At 41.8% G+C, this 15,241-nt stretch overlaps 1 protein-coding gene across 2 annotated transcripts in view; it reads left to right on the top strand.

Annotated features, from left to right (window-relative positions):
- Window positions 1-14,968, top strand: part of LOC110677894 (B-cell lymphoma/leukemia 11B) — a 279,886-nt gene extending 264,918 nt beyond the window's left edge. For both annotated transcript variants that reach the window (XM_021849729.1, XM_021849728.1), the window contains exon 5: window positions 10,682-14,968. In XM_021849729.1, coding sequence (XP_021705421.1) covers window positions 10,682-13,185 — 2,504 coding nt within the window. In that variant the 3' untranslated portion in view covers window positions 13,186-14,968. The remainder of the gene's footprint in view (window positions 1-10,681) is intronic.
- Window positions 14,969-15,241: the final 273 nt, after the last annotated feature.

Genomic DNA, 15,241 nt, shown 5'->3' with positions numbered 1-15,241 from the left:
ACGTGAACTTTCATGCGATTTCTGGTTGTCTGGGTGGTTCCAGTAATAACTGCTTTACGTTAAACGCTATTCGTGATCAAACGTCAACATCCCACCGCAATATCGCTAGTGTTTGGAGGTGATTTTAACCTCCAAATTGCTAAATAACCTCCAAATCATCACCTCCAAGTTAGTTGTAATAACCTCCGTTATATAAAATATGGTGGCGCGTCGATCGTCGCAAGTTTTTCTTTAAACAGTCAACAGCTCGTCATCTTTACCTTTTAAAATACGAGCATTCCAATCCATAATATTTAAAACATATTTGGATCCATTAGAGAAATGTAATCCAATAACAATTTTACTTGTAATTTGACAACTTTTCGAAGTTGATGTTACAATTTGACAAACAAACGATAAAAGTTAACTGATTGTGAACCCTCTTTGCGACTTTCTTTATGGCGAATTAGCTTTATCTCGACTTTTAGGTGGTTCGATCGTTCTTCAACAGTCCCATTCCGTGGACGGTGCGAAACCGAGCTAAACAATATAGAAATTAATTTAAAATGCATTTTTGATGAATGAGACGGTGCACGATCTTGGCCACACGGCCTCTGCTGCATGGCTTGGCTGGGCGCGTGGGCGAAATCACTTGCATAATAACAATATTGCCGTTTTCTCATTAATCTCGACTGCGGCGACTTACTCGAGCGCAGAGCGCTTAGACTTGCTGAAGCTCAGCCGTAGGGACTCGCCTTGTTTTCAAGATCCCTCGGTCCGATCTTTCCGGGGAGTAATCTTTGCAATCGAAATGTTGGCCGGGCGGCCACTCCCTGGCTATGCGGGAGAAAGATCACGTCGATATTGAAACATCATCGCCCGACGACGACGTTCTTCTGTTGAGGTTAGGAGATGGGTTGGTCCGCGCGTTCCTGTCATGCTCGATGACAGCAGCTGTGTACGGAAGAAGATGGCAGCAGGTTGCGGGGCGAAGAGGCGAGAACAATGCCCACAGAAAATTACCGATCTGTCTGTTCTGAACTGTCACCCACCCTCGAGGGGTTATATGAGAACGCGTTGTTGTGCGTCTCACTTCGCCGGCCGGGAACGGTCAGCTTCCCTTAGGGGCTTATTGTAAGCGGGCCACGTACATGGGGGATATGCCCCGTCGTAATTAGAGGTTAGCCCGGACTGTGTTTACGTCTTACTCTTTGAGCCCACACGGTATGGACACACGTTCACGTACAAGTTCGGTCGTTCGTTCGTTGGAGACACTATCATTATTGTTCCGAGATTCTCGGGAAGATGCGGGTGTGAATCGACGGAAACCGCCGGGGTTCACGCTTCGGTCCCCGTGTTTGCGGAAAATTATCATCCTCCTCCGATTCGCGGCGCGGCACGAGCGAACCAATGATTAATTGTCACATACTTTATGCGTTCGCGCTTCGCCTTCGCTGCGTAACGCCTACGCGTTACGATCGCAAACGTAGGTGTTTCAGCTTGGAAATTTCACGCCGTCGCGCTGCGTTTTGGACGATAATTCAATTATCATATCTGAGCGGGAGGGATTGGCTGCATGGGCGTAGCCAGGATTTCCTTTAGGACGGGCGTCCTTAAAATTTGGTTTATGAAATTCATTCAGAAACTATCATTATACACAGCCTATGCACCGGTTTTGCATTATCGACCTCACTTTTTCATAGTGAGCAAACTCCAGTCCACAACGCTTGGATCACCTTTAATTCTCTGTTGTACATGGCCGTTATTTCTCCAAGAAATCTTTAGGATAGGTTTCGTCAGATCTTCATCAAAAAACGACTCCTGAATTTCTCCAGGTATCTCTCTAATAAGTTTTCAAAGTATTTCTACAAAGATCCGACGAAAGTTTAGCTCGGGGTTCTTGTATGGATTCCTCCAGTTTTTTTTTTCAATTTTCCCTGCTTGATATTCACACTCAGCTTCACGAAAATCTCAAATTCTCTTATTCCATGTTTGAGATTTTTCACACTTGAGTTTTAGCTCACGTGCCTCAAAAGCCAAAACATCATGCATGAGTTGGCTCATCGGTTTGATTCATTGGCTTGAAGGTTGTTTTCTAGGAAAGCATTTATTCCACGTTTTTCTACTACAGTCAACTCTCCCTATCTCGATATTGAAGGGACCATTGAGTATCGAGTTATAGAATACAAAACCAGTGCTACTGCGAGCCAAGGGACCATCGAGTTAGCCATGAAAACCAACTTTTACTATGGTTCTCTAACTCAATATCGAAATACGGAATATCGAGTAAGGGAGAGTTAAGTGTAGAAATAAAACAAAACTTCCAAATGTAAACCATAACTTTGGGTTTTTACAGATTTCCAATGATTTTTGTTATTGAATTGAAGCGGCATTCTCGTGAGCAAATTATCAAAAGCTCATGCGTGAGATTTTCGGAGCAGATCTCAAATGAGTTAGCACTCGTGGGAGAACTCAGTGATCTAGATTTGATTGAGAGTGTACCAACACTGTTTACACTCTTCAACGTTTTTTTTCACAAACTCCTTAATGTAGTTATTTTATCTAATGTTTTGTTTAGACATAAAAAGGAAATGGGGAAATGGTGCTCTCAACATATTTTTTAAGGCATTGCTTTTAGTAACTTCCTGTGGAATTTCTTTGAATATTATCAATGAATTGCATCCAAGGACTTCACCAAAAGTTCTCTGAGAGAGGGAAAAACTCTAAAATTCCTTTACAATTTCCTCCAGTACCGTAATTTCTGGTGGTATTAATCAAGTTTTACTTATTACCTTATATGTTTCATGTAATGTTACCTCAAAACCGATCGCAAAATTTCAAAAACGACGAAAAACTTCGTTGACTCATGCATCAAAGTTTTTATTCAAAAGTTGATTTTCTGTGGCAAATTATCATCAAAATAAAAAAAAATCGGATTTCAGGATGAAATTAAGCATGGATTGATATGTTGATCGCTTATTTTGATAACAACTATTGTCAGGTCTCTACTAAGACGCTACCACCTACTTTACGTCCACCAAATAGGGTCCTAAGGCTCTGTCCCAAATTTAGTACCAAACGCTTAAGTTTAGACCAAGAACCCATAATTACTTAATTTTCAAATATTTCTTGTTCGTTTAAGTTCAAAATACATCTTTTTCCTATTTTTGAGATTTTGTCACATCCCTTGGTTTAAACTCAAGTTTTGGGTGTATTTTATTTTCCGTGTCCCTTCCGAAATGTCAGATGGGAAGAGCCCCAGTGTTAAAACGTTAAATACCTGTGGCGTTGTTGTCGACTAAGCGAACGTCAAACATGATCAAATGTGTCAAGGTTCCCATTTACCCATTTTTTAAAATTAGAGTTCAAATATGATATTGCCGTTATTTGAGCAGAAACATTTGTCAGAGTATTAGAAAGACCTGCTCTTCCGTGTCATTTAATAAAAATAACATTTTATCCAAAAATTTGGGACCATATTTCTCAGTTGTCGATTCAGATGAAATTATTTAGGTAATGAGTTCATAATATGCCTCAGAAATAAAAAAAAAAATCAGATGTATTCCATTGAAACCCGCTGAAATATTGCGGTGGGAGAAAAGTGAGTGGTAGTATTTCATAGGAAACCTGACTGTATGTATACTAAATTATCACGTAAAACTCATAAATTTAGACGATTTCCAGAGTTTTTTTTAACATCCGATATAAATGCGATTATTTCAACAAAATGAGCAAATTACTATGAATTTTAATGATTAACTATCTTTCAGGGCTGTATATTAACCCTCAAAGCCCCGGGACAGACCTTTTATTTTCAATCGACTGGTGCTCAGAATCAAATAAGTTTAACGAAATGCGGTTTTCACTATGATCGATGGGAAGAGTTAGACTTCCTGCGAGTGAGGTTTTCAAACCGGAAGTTCAGGTCTGGACATGTTTTTCAACCGGAAACAAGTGTTCCCTAGTCACATATTTTATAACTTTAACAACGAAACCAATGTCACACGATAAGTTTTAACTATTTTTAGACATTATGTAACGGACCAAGGCAAGAATACTCTATTTGGTTTATTTTCTTGCATGGGATGAAAGCCGGAACCTGGGAAGTACTTTCCGGGTAGGAGCCGAGGCCAAGGAACACATGTAAATTTGACCTGAAGCAACATATGCGGCTACTTGAATGTCATGAAATCAGCCCAGAAAGCTAATGTAAGACATTAACTCTCAATATTGTCAATTGTACCATATGGCCAAGGCTGGGTTGTAGAGTCACTTCCGGTGAACCAGGAGACAAATATGGATGAAGCTCAAAATTAGGCATGCGACTGCTCAAACTTCATGAAATCGCCTCAGAATTGCTGTAAGAATATGCTTCTTTCCCATATGGACACTTCGACCAGATTTTAAAAGGTTGTTCAGTTTCTGAGGTCACTTCCGGTGAATCTGTAGACAAACATATATAATAGGTAAAACTAGGCAAGCGACCGTTCAGACTTCATGGAAGAACCCCAGCGTAGCTGTAAGAACATGCTTCTTACCTATATGGACACTTCGGCCAGATGATCAGCAAAGAAAAAGCTGAGATTATTTCCTGATGCTTGAATGGTCGCATGCCTATTTTTTCAATTATCTATGTTTGTTCCTGATTTACCGGAAGTGACTTCGAAATCCGGTCATTGTCTGGTCATCTGGCCAAAGTGTCCATACAGGCAAAAAGCATGGTCTTACAGCAATGCTGAGGTTCTTTCATGAAGTTTAGTGGTCGCATGTCTAGTTTACCTGTTATTTATGTTTATCTTCAGATTCGCCGGAAGTGACCTCAGAATCCGGTCAATTTTTGGTAATCTGGCCGAAGTGTCCGTATAGGCAAGAATCATATTCTTACAGCAACTCTTAGACTATTTCATGAAGTTTGAGCAGTCGCATGCTTAGTTTTGAGTTCATTCATGTTTGCTCCCCCGGTTCACCGGAAGTGACCCTACAATCCAGCCTTGGCCATATGGTAAAATTGACAATATTGAGAGTGAATGTCGTGCATTGGTTTTCTGAGATGATTTCATGACGTTCAAGTAGCCGCATTGTCGCTTTGGGACAAATTTACATGTGTTTCTTGACCACGGCACCAACCTGTAAAGTACTTCCGGAATCAGGTTCCGGATTTCGTCCCATGCAAGAAAATAAACCAAATGATGTATTCTTGCCTTGGTCCGATACATAATGTCTAAAAAGGGTTAAAACCAATCGTTTGACATTTGTTTGATTGTTAAAGTTGTAAAATATGTGACTAGGGAACACTTGTTTCCGGTTGAAAAACATGTCCAGTCCTGAACTTCCGGTTTGAAAACCTCACTCGCAGGAAGTCTAACTCATCCCATCGATCATAGTGAAAACCGCATTTCGTTAAACTTATTGGTTTCTGAGCACCAGTCGATTGAAAATAAAAGGTCTGGCCTGGGGCTTTGAGGGTTAAGCATTCTTACAAACTTCCTGGCTGATAAAGACATAATTGCATTCATATACTCAAGTTGCTCTATTTGTAAAAATAGAACTGTATTCAACTGCGATCAATTTCATCCTACCGATCATTTATTTCATTTATTAAAATAACATCTAAACAGATATCGTGTACCCGCGTTGGTTTGACCGCGTTTAATCTAAACACTTTTTAGTTATTACCTCGCTAATTTGCACATCGTTCAAATTAAACAGAGTGAACTAAAATGAACCATTGTGAAATGAAACGCAGAATAAAAAAAACAGCAAAAAAGGTAGCCAGAAGTACGATTTTCTGTTGCTCATAGCGTAACCAGAAGTTCAAATCAAAAATGAACCCCGATTGTTTGTATGAGGTAGCGTTCAAATTAGCCGGGGTGTACGGTAATACTGAATCAGCATCCTACCGATCGATTTCTCCGAAATTTCCGGCAGTGCTTTCAGGCACACCTTTTGAGATCGTTTCAGAACTAGCACCAAAAGATACTCAAAGAATTTCAGAGCTTCTCTCAGATCATCGGAATTCCTACAGACGCTCATATTGAAATTTTTCTAAGAATTTCTTTAGAAGCTCCTACAAAACGGCAACGATAAGAATTTCCAAGGATCTCTTCTTGTAATTCCTTCAAATAAGAATTTAAAAAAAAAAATCACCTAGAAAATCATCCAGTGATTTCTAGATACATGTTCTCTAATTTTTTTTGAAAATTCACCTGAAGTTTTTAAGGGATTTCTTCTAGAATTACTTCAAGAAAGTTTTCAATCCAAAGAAATATTTTCAAACATTTAGATTCCGTTGATTGGTGTTTTGCGATGTTCTTAGAAGTAACCATCAATAGATTACCGTAGAACCTGAAGAAAGTCTTGGAAAAATCTTTCCCAAAGTATGCTTGTAGAATATTTAAAGATATAACTGAATTTATCCTGGCTGAAATCTATAAGACATGTTTTAAATAATGCGTGCAATAATTTTTGGTGGAAATCAAAATATAGCACTGTGTGTTATTTACCAAACGAATCCTTAGATATTTCCAAAATTTTTGTCAGAATTTTTGAGCAACTTTCAAGGAAATCCTTAAGAATTCCTAGAAGCCTTCAGTGAAATCACAGAAAACTGTCTAGAGAAATGCCCACTGTAATCACTGGACGATGTATTTTATAATGGCTGGAGTAATTCCTGGAAGTAATGCTTAAAATATCCTAATGAAACTACAATTATCTTAGATAACCTGCAAACTTCCCGGATGAAGTCCAGAAAGCATTCCGGGACAAACTCCCAGGACAGTGTCAGAGAACTATTCATTTCATATAGTTGAAGATTATCTGGAGTTAATTTTGGTGGCATTCTCAGAGAAATGTTTGATATTGAAACGTTTTTCTCGGGTACCGAGATGAGCCAGCCTCGGGCTGCAAATCTCGCTAATAAAGATAATAATAATAACGTTTTCTCAGTGGATTCCTGCCACGGCCAATGGTTGGAGATGTTCTTAGTGTAATTTCTGGTCGAATTCTTGACCAACTCCCAAGATAATTTCTACAGGAATCTTTTGAAAATCTTTGTAATTCTGTTAGAATTCCAGATGGTATTTCTGAAGGAATCTCTAAGACAGATCGAAATCGAAAAACGGATTATTTTTGCATTGTAAATTTCATTTCATCAAGTTTTCATTCTGTGAAAACTTCAAGAAATTCCACATTAGAAGCAAAGGCGCAAAAGAAATCCCTCATACTTTCTAATATGTTCTTTGCAAGCATTCCTGTAGCAATTCATAAAGCAATAGGGTCTCGAAGCCCTTTCTCAATGTTAGTACAAAACGCTGGAGTTTAGTACAAAAACAAACTCAATTTTTAAATGTTTTTCATTTGTTTGGGAACAAAAATAATTATTTCCTGTTTTTCCTTAATTTTTCCACACTCCTTGGTTTAAACTTAATTTCTTTGGATATTTTGTTTTCCGTGTCCCTTCCGAAATTTCAGATAGGCCTTTTCACGAGACAGTTCAAATCAGCCGATTCGGAAAGTCTTTTAACAGTTCTTCCGCACAGTTCTGTGGTTCTTCCATGGAAATGACAGATGTTCAAAGTAGTGCATAGAATGGTTGACCGGGGAGAGACGCACCGATCCAGCGTCAAATGTGCGTGGAACAAGCCAAATTTGTATTCTTTCGAGTTTACCTATATTTAAGTTGGTTTAACTCACTACGGTGATATCGAAAGCTAACACTGGGTAGAAACTTTTTTGCATTGAGTGGTTTTTTCGCTGTTGTCAAATGAAAACTGTTTACTGAGAGCTATATGCCAGTTAACCAGAATTTAAGTTTCCACGGAAGAGCTGAATTGAGTCAAAAGATGTTAGGTTGATTTGTGGCTCCGTGAAGGTGCAAATTTGGGCACACTTTTTAAATTAAATTTTCAACATGCCGTTTTTTGAACATGAAAATTTGCCAAAGTAGTAGCAAGAACACGCTATTTTAGGACCCTTTCCTTTGTCCCATTAGGTTTCTATATTAACTTGTGGAAGAGTTCTAAGAGGCATTCTCATGAAGTTATTGTAGAGGACTTGCTGGATAAATTCTATTCATTCTAGAAATGATGTATGTGGATAGATGAATGTGCTTCCTTTAAAGCGATTGCTTGACGAATTCGTCGAAGAATTCTTGCATAGATTTCTTTAACATAACTAATGAATTTGATGATGTAGTCACCTTAGCAGAAACCTCCGAGTTCTGAAATATATATTTAGCAAATTCCACCGCAATTGCACTTAACTGTTGACGAAACCTGGTGAGATCCTTTCCATTTAGGTTATCTTCTTCTTCTAACTACACCCATGATTGACAGTAGGTGTGTCCCACCACAGTTGTCCTGAGCCCATTATTTCCACATGGGTCATTATCTGTGGACCGTGGAAAATGAAGTGAAAATTTTTCAATTTTCCTTCGGCAAATTAAAACCAACAGAAGCCACCCCGCTTCGCAGTGTCCGTGTCCTCCGCTAGGCCGGATGGTCTTTACGCTTTGAAAAAGTGCCCCTTCGATACGAACCGCATAATCTATTCACCACATGTTTCAATCCTGCGTAAAACGTGCTCGGAATGAAATCCATCCCGTAACTCTACTGAAAACTTTTTCTCCTCTTCGGTGTTGCTTCTCGACGCTTGGTCTCCTCCTGCCAGCTTTTATTGGCCTTGTCAGGACAATAAAATAAATGTTTCGTTTTCCTTGCGTTGGCCCTCCATCGATAAATAGCCTGCCGGCTTTAAAAAAACCTCCAATCTTTCCCATCTATCAGTCCACACATCGGATGTGATTACAACCATTGATCATCTTTAACCCTCCGTTCGCCTGCTCCGGGGGTTAGGTGCCGGACACGTCGTTGCTCTCGATTCTGTCACTTTGTCTATTGACACCTCCATTATATCCGGTCGATTGGACACGCCACAACCGATGCCACTGGAAAGCTATTAAATTTCTCTAAAGTGAACCGACAGCGGGACAACCCAGTTTTCTTCCACTTTTTTTTAATAAAAAAAAGTCCGGCAATTTCCATACGATTTTCTTCGAGAGGAAAGTGAGCCACAGACAAAAAGACACTTGAATTAGTTTCATCGTACAGCAAAATGGTGACGCTCGTATCACTTTTGTTCGTGTTTGACGTTTGAACACTACTGCCATCTAGTTTCCGGATAGGTAAACACTGTATTTTAACATTGTGTGATGATGTTCTAGCTGTTATGTCCGTTTGTCTGTGATGGAACCGTCCGAGATGGTCCCGCTGGAACATAAAAATCATAAATAGGAAATGGCAGAACCATGCGTTCGTTCCTTTGAAGCGACCTGGTCCACCGTCGGCCCGAGAGAGGACACCATCTGGCGCTCGTCTTTGGCCTGTCTCCTGCGGATCTCATATAAATATGCGGACATTTATATTCTACAGTTTCTCCTCGTCGTCGTTTGAACCCCACCAAGAGTGTGAAAGCGCCATTCTGTGGGCTACCGTGAAGAAGAAAAAGAACTCTCTTCAATCGGAGCAGCGGCGGCTCCCCATCACCGTGGCCGCCGGAAGGTTGTCCTCATTTGTATTCAAATACGTATATCACTACTTCTCCTTGGGTCGTTTGCTGCACACGGACTGGGCTGTAGTCATCGTCGTCCGGCGCTTGTCCATGATGCTCCGTTGTCCGTATTGTGTCGCTGGTGGTGGAAAAATAAGGACCACGTGTGGGTTATGGGCCCAGTAATAGGTTCCGTTGCTTGTCTCTTTCCTTCACGTACAAAGAATCCAAACTACTTATGTGGTTGGCGCTTCTGTAAAAAATGAACGTAGGAATATGATAACGTTTTAAATCTAAATAATCAAACTTTGATTACTTACATGCAAAAGTGTTGCCAAAAATTGAAACTAGTTTGTTTTGTTCCTTCCTTCCTTCTGGCGTTACCTCCCCACTGGGACAGAGCCTGCTTCTCAGCTTAGTGTTCTTATGAGCACTTCCACAGTTATTAACTGAGAGCTTACTATGCCAATGACCATTTTTGCATGCGTATATCGTGTGGCAGGTACGAAGATACTCTATGCCCTGGGAAGTCGAGAAAATTTCCAACCCGAAAAGATCCTCGACCGGTGGGATTCGAACCCACGACCCTCAGCTTGGTCTTGCTGAATAGCTGCGCGTTTACCGCTACGGCTATCCGGGCCCCTACACTAACTGCGCTAACGGGGCCGAAATAAAAATATTTTAATTAATTTTCATCAAAGAGAAAAACCAAAATCCGTACCACGCGATTAAAGCCCATATGTTAAAATGCATAAATATTTCCCTCTTTCCCCGCGTTCCGAAGTGCCTCTAGTGTGTGGTGCATCGATCGAAAACCGAGGAACAAGTTGCATCCGCGGCTCGCATATAAACAGGACATTGCGCGAAATTATGTAAATATCATTGGATTGCCAATTCTCCCCCTGTCCCTTCCCCCAACCATCGAATTTCGTTGCTTTCTATCTGACCAAAGGGGATAAATGCATCATCACAGTGTGGAATGCTGGTTCGGGCGAGCTCTTTGGTGCAGCTGCATTTTTCAATCAACGAGGATGTACCCACATTCGAATGGGAATGTCCCTCTCTAGCATAAATATTTATCTGGCTTTGATGATCCGTTTTTTCTGATGCGCGCAATTCCTGAAATATTTTTTTCCGTTTCTCCTTTTTATTGCAGAACCCAGCAACTACGTTTGCAGCACGTGCAAAACCAAATACCACTCGGCGTGGCGGCTGGTGCAACATGTCCAGCATGCCCACCGGGTCAAGATCTACGAGGTGGTATCGCTGATCGACGACGACGAAGACGATGGTGAAGATATAGACGGTGAGCATGAACCTACGGAAACCGAAACGAGTCGCGTTCCGGCGGTCGATAACGATGATGACACTCCGGTCAATAACAACGAACCGGAAACTTTGGCCCAAAGCGGTAAATCTCATTCCATGAACAATCTTAGTGGTAGTTCAAACTGTTCTAGTAACAATACCAGCGGCAATAGCTCCCGAGGTAGCGGACTGAATCTGTTGCAGAATCAGTTGCAACTTCCCCAGCAGCAACAGCAGCAGCTTCAGCAACAACAACAACCACCACGTGATTCGCAAAGTCTTCCACCGCCGGGTTTGAGACATCATCCGCTGCTCCCACCGCCGGAGATGCACCCAAACCCGTTCAACTTGCTGCGAATGCCGCTGAACCACCATCCGCACAGTCCGCTCTTTGGCCGCGGTCACCATGACTTTCGCATGGAACATCTCATGTCTGAGCAGTTTCGCAACCATGGTCTCAATCTTGCGGCTGCAGTCGCAGCGGCCAACCAACTAAAAACCCACAATCAACAGTTCAACGCCGGCGGCAATCCGACAACAGAGCGGCCGCCTTCATCAGGGAGCATCTCTCTACCCGGTGGTACCCAAAATCTGGTTCTCGAACCCCATATGGATTTTTACTCACAGCGCTTGCGGCAACTCGCGGGTACCACCAGTCCAGGGACTAATCAAAACACCTCCAACTCTCCTAGTCCCCGCAAGCAGCACTCTCCCTCCTTCGCCAGCCCCTCGCCCTCACAACTCCCCCCAACCCCCTTAACCAACAATTCCCGACCGCAAAGTCTTACCCCTCCCGAAAAGCACACCGAGCTGGGAGGACTCGAGTCCGGAACAATCACCAACACCCCTCGGTCGGCGTCCACCCCTCCGAACAAGCAAAGCCAAATCACCGATGCAATCCACTCGTGTGAGTTCTGTGGCAAGAAGTTTCGCTTCCAAAGCAATTTGCTCGTGCACCGTCGAACGCACACTGAAGAACTCCCGTACAAGTGCGCCAGCTGCGAATATTGCTGCGAAGATATAATTAAACTGAAGCAGCACATGAAAACGCACGGAATTCAGAGCGAAGACGGCAACAGCAATCCCGAAAGCATGGAGTCCGACATGGACGACTCCGACAACGAGCTGATGGATGCGGAAGACATCGACGACGATGAAAATGACGACGACCGAGAACTAGGCGAGGAAGCCGAAGATCTCAGCATGAGCAGCACCCAAAGCCATGCCAAGAAAGACGGCCAAATGCACATGCAATCCTCCCTGGTTGGAGAGTTGATGGACAAGTTCGGACTGTCCAACATTGCCCAGTACTCTGAGGCCTACAAACAAGCCCTACAGGAGTCGGGAAACGCGTTGAAGCTGCAGCTGACCAGTAAAGATCGTGATAACAACAACAGCGCCATGGCCATCCCCGGGTTGGCAGAGAAGTTGAACGGACTTCCGGCGGCGCTGCGGATCAAAGAGGAACTAGCGAAGAACATGCTGCAGCATCACAATCCCCAACTTCCACAAGTTCCTCTGTTCAACCCATTCGAGAACCCCTTCGAAGCGTCCAAGCGTATGAAGCTAGAAGGCGGCGAAAGCTGGTGGAACATTCCCGGTCTGCACCGAAATGAATCCCTATTCGAGAACATGAAACCTGGTCGTGATCGCGGCTCCGGAAGCCTAATGCATCCGATGATGAAAAAAGAACACAAATCCCGCAACGATACGTGCGAATACTGCGGTAAGGTGTTCAAAAACTGCTCGAATCTGACGGTGCACCGTCGAAGTCACACCGGTGAGAAGCCTTACAAATGCGAACTATGTTCCTATGCATGTGCGCAAAGCTCCAAGCTCACTAGGCACATGAAAACGCACGGTCGACTGGGTAAAGACGTCTATCGGTGCCGATTTTGCGAAATGCCCTTCAGCGTACCTTCGACCCTAGAAAAACACATGCGAAAGTGCGTCGTCAACCAAGGTAAGCTTCAACAGCAGCAGCAACAGCGTGAACTTCAGCACCTGCAGCACCAACAACAGCTACACCACCAGCAACAACTGGCAGCCCAACAGCAACTGGCTGCCCAACAGATGGCAGCAGCTGCGGCGGCACAACAGCAACAGGCCGCTGCCGTTGCGGCCGCTGCGCAACAGCACCAGCATCGCGAGCACCTTCAGCAACAGCTACAGCAGCAACCTCAAGGACCGATGATCCCAGTCTCGCCCAATCAAGCGCCTCCGGGTATTCTGCTACCGCCACTGCCCGTCCCGCCTATGGGTTCCCTGGCGGAGCACCAGGAACGGACAACCACACCCTCGAACAGCAATCCCGCCACCCCTATCATCAAAGAGGAAGCGGCAACCGCATGACTTTACCCTCCATGGAGTGGTTACGAGCTACCCCCTAATCGAATAATGTCCAGAATCTACTAAGCAAATACAGGGAAACCCGGACGCAACGTACGTGATCCTCCGCATGCCAGTGCGATCACCTAAGCTGGGTCCGCTTTTTCCGAACGCCCTCCGGTAGGGACAGGGTTCTATACCATTTTAAAAAACAGAGTACATAGTTTTACGACGAAAATAGAGGCATTAATACCAAAGTTAAAGCAAAATCAGCGAGAAGGCAGAATTATTAGAAAAATGATTTTTATTTCTCCACTTGTGTACATACTAGCTGTGTAAGTGAACAGAATGGCATTTAATTTTAGTTTTATATAATATATATATGAAAGATAAATTATTCCCCTTTATACGAAGAGACAACATGTACATTCTACCCTTGGTTCGGTTTAAGGCACAAATAAATGCAACCCCTTGAAGGTGATTCGAAAATTTCGAGCTGAAATGTCACCCCCAAATCAAGAAATGAAAATCCCCTGAATAATTCGTTTTGATTATTCGCATTGTTAACGAATGAAATGAACGGTCATGTTTTTGTTGATAGTTTTATCATTTTCTTTGTAGAAGTTTTTATTTTCATATTCTCGTTCATAACCCACTTTTATCCTCTCTTTGTGTAAGATAATTGTTTAGACTAATTAGTATCACCAAAAAAACAAGTAAGAAGAATAAGAAGGAAACAGTTTCATTTGTTCGGTTTCATCTCCTACTAGCGATCTTTGCTTTTTTTCTATTTCTGTTGAGGTTAGGAGTCGTCTTTTGACACGTTTTGAAGGTTATGTTTCATCCGTTCCCGTTTGTATATATTACCGATGATCTTCCGGATCTTTGTAACATATTCCAGCTGGCAGTTGAAGTTCTTTTTCTCTGTGCTAGGTTATTACGTTAAGACTGATCTATTTTCTCTGCGTTTTTAGAATAATTTTTATTGGAATATTTATTGGATCATTTAGTTCCAGTTCTTCAACGCATTTTCTAGACACTTTCCCTCTCAATCAGGAAGAGTGTTTATAAAAGCGTTCAAGGATCTCAAAATTGTGCATCGTACCCAACAACTAAAGACAAACAAATCGATTCCACGCCGGAAATTGCTAGAGCACAATTGAAAACTGTTTCAATAGTTGGACATTCCCGAACCTCTACTTTTTACCGAGAAAGACAGGCTTTGTGAAGTAATATAAAATCGGAATGTAAAAAAATCTGGAGAAAATGTAGTCACGACAGTTGATTTTTAACTTCTAAGGCGGCGAATGAAAAACATTAAAAATCACACGAAGATTCCTATTAAACATTATGAATTTATGTAAATGTACAAATCGAACCTAAGTATAAACAAAATACGATGGGAAAATCAAGTAATACAACAATAAAAAAAAGCTAGTAATTTATTTAATGGAGAGAAAAAAGCAAAATCAGCTCATCAAACAACAGGAAATACCCATTAGTGAAAAATGAATGATGAAGCGTAAGTCGAAAACCATCAATTGCACATTACAGGCATTATACAATGTTCTCAACCACACAAATGCAAATGAATAGACAAAAACCCCACACTCACACAAACATACACACATACAAACGATGAAACAAGCATACTTATTAAACAAAAAAAAAACTAAAAATCACACACAAAAATATTTAATCGAAATGAAAAATCCCACTACTGTATTTAATGCAAGAATAGCGAAATAACGAGAAGAAAAAGATCAGAAAAAAACCTACAAAAAATCCTATATTGTATAACGATAATGAAAACGTACTTAAAAGAAGTAAATAAAATATAAATGTTTACAGAAAAAAAAAACGGAAATTCATATATTTCAATGATGACAAACATTTCTCAACGTTCGATCCACTGCGCAATCATTTCCGCTTTGTGCTTCACCCTGAATGTATGCACGATGCCTACCATTCCTTAACAGAGAGGTCGAGAAACCAAAGCTTGCTTGATTTCTCTTACCCTGGTGCGCAGCGCATGCTAAGTCTGTGGCGGGTTTTTGCCGATTGAGCAGGAATGATTCCG

The sequence above is a fragment of the Aedes aegypti genome, chromosome 3 (assembly GCF_002204515.2).
Source record: "Aedes aegypti strain LVP_AGWG chromosome 3, AaegL5.0 Primary Assembly, whole genome shotgun sequence".
Lineage (NCBI taxonomy): Eukaryota > Metazoa > Arthropoda > Insecta > Diptera > Culicidae > Aedes > Aedes aegypti.
This window is presented reverse-complemented; position numbering and strand designations above follow the sequence as displayed.